This window comes from Helobdella robusta (assembly GCF_000326865.2).
Source record: "Helobdella robusta unplaced genomic scaffold HELROscaffold_56, whole genome shotgun sequence".
Classification (NCBI taxonomy): domain Eukaryota; kingdom Metazoa; phylum Annelida; class Clitellata; order Rhynchobdellida; family Glossiphoniidae; genus Helobdella; species Helobdella robusta.
In genome coordinates this window covers 971314-979288 of record NW_008705301.1, presented here as the reverse complement: position 1 = coordinate 979288, position 7975 = coordinate 971314, and the positions used below count along the sequence as shown (strand labels likewise).

At 30.8% G+C, this 7975-nt stretch overlaps 2 protein-coding genes across 2 annotated transcripts in view; both read left to right on the top strand.

Annotated features, from left to right (window-relative positions):
* Positions 1-2581: 2581 nt before the first annotated feature.
* Positions 2582-3819, top strand: HELRODRAFT_179770 (hypothetical protein; the record flags this gene model as incomplete). The annotated part of the gene is made up of 2 exons (XM_009028567.1): positions 2582-2737; positions 3631-3819. 2 exons carry the CDS (start codon positions 2582-2584, stop codon positions 3817-3819), a joined length of 345 nt encoding a protein of 114 aa, XP_009026815.1.
* Positions 3820-5632: 1813 nt separating this feature from the next.
* The window catches only part of HELRODRAFT_186007 (hypothetical protein), a 3150-nt gene continuing 807 nt past the window's right edge, over positions 5633-7975 (top strand). Inside the window, exons 1-4 of the mRNA XM_009028566.1 lie at positions 5633-5852; positions 6441-6637; positions 7058-7178; positions 7417-7544. Of these exons, the coding sequence (XP_009026814.1) occupies positions 5699-5852; positions 6441-6637; positions 7058-7178; positions 7417-7544 (600 nt within the window). The 5' untranslated portion in view covers positions 5633-5698. The remainder of the gene's footprint in view (positions 5853-6440; positions 6638-7057; positions 7179-7416; positions 7545-7975) is intronic.

Below are 7975 nucleotides of genomic sequence, written 5' to 3'. Positions count from 1 at the left end.
CTGTGAATGAATTAGCGACCTAAAAAAGAAGAATGAATAAAGGATAGAAAGAGCATTAAAAAAAGTGGATGGTGAGAAGATGAGTGTGGAAAGATTGAACCTTGAAACGCAAAAGAAATTATTGGAAAATGAGTTAGATTGAAAATATTGGGGTGGATGAAGATTGGAAGAATGAAACAGATCAGGTGAGAAGAAAGACTGAAAAGACTAGGAAAAAAGGAGAAGAGAGAGATGAAGAGAGAGAGAGATAGAGAGAGAAAAGAAAGAAAAAGGAAAAGAAGGGAAAACATAAAAGAGAAGGTGAGAGGGAGAGAGAGAGAGAGAATAAGGAAAAAAGAAATTTTACAAAAAGAATAGAAATGAAAAAGAAAAGATATATACCTCCGAGATAGGTGAAAAGTAGAAAAAGAGAGAGAGAAAGAAAGATAGAGAAAAAGAAAGAGGTGAAGAGTAAGAGAGAGAGGAGAGAGAGAAAGAAAAAGAAAAAGAGAGGGAAGGAGAGAGAGAGAGAGAGAGAGAGGAAAGAAAAAGAAAATATGAGAGATAAATGATAAATAGGAAAGTAGATAAAAGAGAGAGAGAGTGATAAAGAGAGAGTGAAGAAAAATAAGAAGCGACAACATCACGCTTACGTAGAGCTTCGGTCACGTGCTACCTTGCCTGCGATGTACGTCATCGTCCTCGTCGTCGTCATCATCATCAACATTATTACTGACGTCACCAGTGACGTCATCAATGGCGTAATTATCGTTGTCATTATTATCATCATCATCATCATCATCATCATCATCATCATCATCATCATCATCATCATCATCATCATCATCATCATCATCATCATCATCATCATCATCATCATCATCATCATCATCATCATCATCATCATCATCATCATCATCATCATCATCATCATCATCATCATCATCATCATTCCAATCATCACCACCATCATCATCATCATCACCACCACCACCCCCACAATCATCATCATCGTTAATAGCACCAAGCCTCTTATCAATTACGTCATCATCATTAACATCATCATTATTTCCGCAACGAATGAACCTTGAGAACATCTTCGATCTGACCTTGTCATAACCACATAACCACTACTACTATAATCATTACCATCATTACCGTCACCATTATCATCATCATCGTCGTCGTCCTCCTCCTCCTCATCATCATCGTCGTCCTCCTCCTCATCATCATCATTGTCGTCACCATTATCATCATTATCATTGGTTTTTCTTCGCTTTTTTCTTGATTCATCAGCATTCTCTAGTCAGTGTGTGAATGATGATCAACAAAATGTTTGAATGAAAGAAAGAGAAAAAGAATGAATGAATGAATGATTGAATGTATGTATGTATGAATGAATGTATGAATGAACGAATGAACGAACGAACAAACGAACGAACGAATGAACAAACAAATATCCAACGAACAATTTAATTCATTCATTCGTTTCATTATTCAGTCATTCTTATCGCAACTTCATTTTCATTCATTCATTGTTTTTTTTTCTTTATTTCAATCTTTAATTTACTACCAAATCATTCATTCACTCATTCATTCACTCATTCATTCATTTTTTCATCCATCCATCCGTCTCGTGGTCATCAGACTTTCATTAAACTTAACTTGAATTTCACAAAATGCATTCAAACACATTAATATAAATTAAATTGTTCGTTGTGTTTGTGTATGTGTGCGTTTATGAATGTGTATACATTTGTATATGTATAAATGTATGTATGTATGTATGGGGATATGTGGGTATATGTGTGTGTGTGTGTGCTTCTATGCACTGTTTATACACATACCAACTTATGTATAAAAACCACACAGACACAAGCAAAGACGATAACACAACACACATACAAATACACACATACAAACAACGCAACAACACACGCAAACAAACAAACTGACAAACACAAACACACACACACACAGACAAACACAAACACACTGACAGAAAAAAATTTGGCCCGTTTAAACTCTACGAAAACAAATGGTTTTTAAATACATTTTATCGTCAGGTTAACTAGCTATGAAGTGATCAAATACATTCATTAGGAGGCGAGTGGCTGAGAACGTTGTAGTAGTTGCAGTAGTAGTAGTAGTTGAGTAGTAGTAGTAGCAGCAGCAGTAGTTGTTTTAGTAGTAGTATGAGTTGTGGTAGTAGTAGTGTTAGTAATAATATTATTAGTAGTTGAGAGTAGTAGTGGTAGTAGTAGTGGTAGTAGTAGTAGTAGTAGTAGTAGTAGTAGTAGTAGTAGCAGTAATAGTAGTAGTAGTAGTAGTAGTAGTAGTAGTAGCAGTAGCAGTAGTAGTAGTAGTAGTAGTAGTAGTAGTAGTAGTAGTAGTAGTAGTAGCACCTCTTATGGGTCATGAGTGATAATAAAAAAGTTGCAGATGATGAACAATGAAGCTAGCGATGAAAATAATGGTGGTGGAGTTATGATGATGACGGTGATGCAATTGGCGGTATCAATACCGGAAGTGATGCTATCAATGCCGGAAGTGATGATATCAATACCGGAAAAGATGGTGATACCAATACCGGAAATAAAAGATGATATCAATGCCGGAAGTGATCATATCAATACCAGAAATGATGATACCAATACCGGAAGTGATGGTATCAATACCAGAAATGATGATACCAATACCGGAAGTGAGGACAAGTGATGTCGGAAGTGATGGTAACGATGATGGCGGCCATTTTAAGGTTGGATGATTTCGCTGAATGGGGCAGCGTGCCTTTGATTAATGATCTTTTTTAAGATTTAATTGGGCTAGAGACCGCAGTTTGTATAAATCATTCCGACTTTGGTCATTATTATATTACGGAGGAAAAATTTCTTGTGAGATTTGTTGTTGCTGTTGTTAATTATAATGACAATTGTTGTTAATTATAATGATAATTGTTATTATTATTATTGTTGTTGTTGTTGTTAATATTATTGTTATTGTTGTTAATATTGTTACTCTTATCATAACTCTCTGATATATCGTTACGTTATTGTTGTCGGGATAATTTTGGTCCTGGATTTGTTGTTGTGGTTGTTGATTGTTATTATTATTATTATCGTTATTATTATTATTAACATTTATTACTACTACTACTACCACTATTACTACTACTACTACTACTACTACTAATACTATTACTACTACTACTACTACTACTGCTGCTGCTACTACTTCTACTACTACTACCACTACTACTACTACTATTACTACTACTACTGCTGCTGCTGCTACTACTACTACTACTGCTGCTGCTACTACTACTACTACTACTACTACCACTACTGCTGCTGCTACTACTACTACTACTACTACTACTACAAAACAGGATAGACATTAATTTAAATTTAAATGTTAAATTGAATTTTTTTTTCATAAATAAAGTTTTTCACCAGATTTGACTTTAAATTAATTTCGCTGTGATAAATATTTTTTTTTTATGTTTAAAACTTTATTTATAATTATCAGAAAAAAAATAAATAAACAAACTAAATAAGTTTCAATTTACCAGAAAAATTAATGAATAAACAAATGAACAATTATTATTTTAAACTTTCTTCATTTTATTTTAACTTATATGGGCTTCTCCAGTCGAAATTTAGCAGCATACTAGCCAACAACTGGACAGTTTGCAGGGAAGAGAAATCGCGGCCAACAACAAGTAACATTCGGAAAGTCGTTGTCGGTCACTTGTTGAATATCACCACATTTCAACTGCTACAAAGTGTTAAAGATCGGGTTTTGTGGTTGTCGATGGTTGCCAATGTCCTGAAAAGATGAGGTACGAGAAAGTAAGAGAGAACTTGCCAAAAATTATTTTGAAAAAAATGGGTGTTAAATACTTATACATTCATTTGTTCATTCATTCGTTCGTTTGTTCGTTCGTTTGTTCGTTTGTTCGTTCGTTAAACCAAACAAAAAACAAAAATAAATAAATGAAAATAAGATAAAATAAATAGAAATAAGCCGGAAATAAAACTTTCCCGCCATTTATATCGCAATTTTAGCATCTAGATTATGGCACGCCGCGAACACATCATTCCTGTTGAAAAAAAAACTATTTGTACACCTATTCTAGATGAAGTAGTAATAGTAGTAGTAGTAGTAGTAGTAGTAGTAGTAGTAGTAGTAGTAATAATAATAATAATAATAATAATAATAAAAAGAAGAAGAAGAAGAAGAGGAAGAAGAAGAAGAATAAAATTATTTGGACACCTATTCTATATGTAGTAGTAGTAGTAGCAGCAACAGCAGCAGTAGTAGTAGTAGTAGTAGTGGTGGTTGTGGTGGTGGTAGTAGTAGTAGTAATAATAATAATAATTATAAGAAGAAGAAGAAGAAGAAAAATATTTGTACACTGATTCTAAATCTTTGTAATGATAACAAAAAATTAATAAAACTAGTAAAAGTAGTACAGTAGTAGTGATAGTTCTAGTTACTTGTGTGGCTTAAGCAGTAGCAATAGCAACAGCCGCCGCAATGGTAGTTTTTTGTAGTAGTAGCTGTAGTAACTTAAGGAGTTCAAATAGTAGCAGTAGTAGTAGTAGAAGAAGTAGTAGAAGTATTAGTTGTAGCAGTAGCAGTAGCAGTAGTAGCATCACTCATTTTCATTATTAAGAGAATGAAAAAAATGTCTGAAGACGTATAGCCTTATAACAATATATCAGTATTGGAAAAACAATGGAAGATAAATGATTGAAGGAATGATTGAATGAAGGTATGAATGAACAGACGCATGAATAAGCGAATGAACGAATGAATGAATGAACGAACGAGTGAAAAAAAGAATAAAAAAATTGATGGAAAATTAGATTGGATTAATTAACTAACTAACTATAATTAAACAGAATTATTGTTATAAACTATGAAAACATACAACAATCCATTGAAAAAACTTGGCAAAAAAATTAATTATCACACACGTAAGAATTGAACTATACGTTGAAAAAACTTGGCAATAAAATTAATTATCACACAGGTAAGAATTGAGCTATACAATGAAAGAACTTCGCAATAAAATTCACACACGTAGGAATTGAACTATACCCCTTCAAGCGTCATAAGGATCCTCTCGTTTCATTTCAATCAGTGGCACACACAAGAACAAATTTTGCTAGGCCTGATTGAGACAACATCGAGAAGAAAACCCCCATAATAAACTTTTGAAAATTTCCGCCTATGAAACTGATTTCAACTGCTAAAAATGCCATTATTCTTCGAAATTTTTTGTATGACATGCATTAGACGGGTAGTTTGGAAAAGATTAACTTTAAAATATAATGAAAATGACGTAAGTTTAACATGAAGTCAATTGCACACGCACACACGCACACGTACACACACACACACACAATTTTTTTTAAGTAGTTGTGTAGCAGTAGTAGTTGTGGTGGTCAGTTTTTACACAGCCTTCTCTATCATTGATCCTTTTCCACTTTTATGTGGAATTATGTTTTTTTGATACATAGTAATTTTTAATAGTTAATTGAATAATGTATAATAAATTAATTAAATCCAGTATTTAATTGTTTATTTTACAAAAAAAAGTCTGAAAAACTTTCATGACGTTTCATAATCTTGTGGTTAAAAGTTAACTTAATCGTCACTAGCTTCAAACTCCTATTTATTTCTGCATTTGTTTCAAGTTTCCGACTAGAAAATGTTTTTTAAATGTTTAAAATTCCAGTCCGACTGTCATATTTTAATTATTAGTGATCAAAGTGATGAATTTGTTGATCAATTGAAAGAATTGTTAACGTCAAACTTATTCAGAGTCACTGTTGATGTTCAATATCTGGCAGATGTTGACAATGGTGAGATTTTTCCAACCTCCTAATTTTAGAATTTTCGCCACTACTTTTTAGTTTTTCTTTGATTAAATTTCAATAAAAACTATGTACTTTTATTAGTTTTTAATTATTTAAAAAAAATATAGTAATTGAATTGTCAGACTCTAACTTTTTGTCGCTTCATTTTTTTCTTGTTCAAAAGTTTATTTAACTTAAATATATTAATTAAATAAAAATAGTATTTAAGATATAATATTTTAATATATAGTGTTTAAATTTTAATTGAGAAATATCTAGTTGAAATTAAATAATGCTCAATTTTTTTGAATATATTAAATAAAAATATTATTTAAGATATAATATTTTAATATATAGTGTTTAAATTTTAATTGAAAAATATCTAGTTGAAATTAAATAATGTTCATTTTTTTTTAATTATATATCTGATTTGATCATTTATTAATTTTTATTGTTAAAAAAAGAGTTAGCACTCAGAAAGTAAAAAATTAGTGTAATTAGTAAAATGATAAAATATAGATAGATTTTTTAATTAAAATTAAACCATGTAAAATATTAAATATAGAATTTTATGTATAATTTTCCTATTTTAAGTTGACAAATCAAAAGAATATACTTCCTGCTTTGTCCTACTCTTCAATCAATCAACACAGACTGATGGCTTTTCAAAGTTGTTGAAAATTTTGAGTCCTGGGGCCAGGCTTCAGTTGATTAGTACAGTACTGTCTAGACTAGATGATTTTAAAAGTTCGTTGAAACTGTCTGGCTTTGTGGACCTGAAAGCCGATGATGTAGATAGTTTTGTTTAATTGTTAATTTTTATTTTACACACACACACACACACACACACACACACACACGCACACTTGTACTTACAAATACTCATATATACAGTTTTTGATATGAAGAATTTATTACAAAATAATTATTTCAATTAATTTTCTTTTTAAAAGGTATCATTTTACAAAATTGTTTTATCAATTTGTATTTATTGCACAATAATAATTTAAATTTATTTCTTTTAATTTATCATTTTCAAACTTATTCAAGAATTTTAAAAAAATCTAACATACATACTCACCTATGTATACACAGACTTTCTCCATTTAAATAATAATTTAAATAAAATGAAAATAATATTAATTTGAATAATAATTTGAATAATAATAATTTAGTTAATAATTTTAATATTAATAATAATAAAATAATAGACGCCATGCAGCACGAGATCACTCATAAATAAAGATTCGATAAAAAATTTGGATGTCATACATGTCGTAGCTGAGAAACCAATGTACGAAGTTGGCGACAGGGTACCTATAAATCTCAATGGTAGGTTGTTAGTATTTTTTTTAATTTATTTCTTTCATTCTTTCATTCATTCATTCATTCATTCATTCATTCATTCATCCAATCATTCAATCATTCATTCATTCATTCATTCATCCAATCATTCAATCAATCATTCAATCAATCATCCATTCACTCAGTCACCCATTCAACCTGTTATAATATAACAATTCTTTTAAAAATTAATTGATTTATTGATCACAATTGATTTTTTTTGCAGCTCAGCCATCCTCGGAGATATGGATGTTATCGGCAGCGGATATGATGGATGACCATGATCTCCTGGACTCTGATGATATTCTAACCGAAGAAGACCTGCTAAAACCTGATCCCAACACTTTGAAAGGTGCTTTTCATTCGTTCTGTCTGTCATTCATTCTTTCATTCATTCGTTCGTTTATTCATTCATTCATTCCTATAGTCATTTATTCATTCGTTCATTCATTCTTTCATTCATTCATTCTTTTATTCATTCATTCTTTTATTCATTCATTCATTCTTTTATTCATTCATTCATTCATTCATTCATTCATTCATTCATTCATTCATTCATTCATTCATTCATTCATTCATTCATTCATTCATTCTTTCATTCATTCATCCAATCATTCATTCATCCAATCATTCATTCATCCAATCATTCATTCATCCAATCATTCATTCATTCAGCCAGAAAGAACTTGCAAATTTATTTATGATCTAAGCAGCAATGCTTCGCATGGTATTAACTGCATATAAAGAATTATCTTTAAGGAGGATCATTGATAATATATAGAACG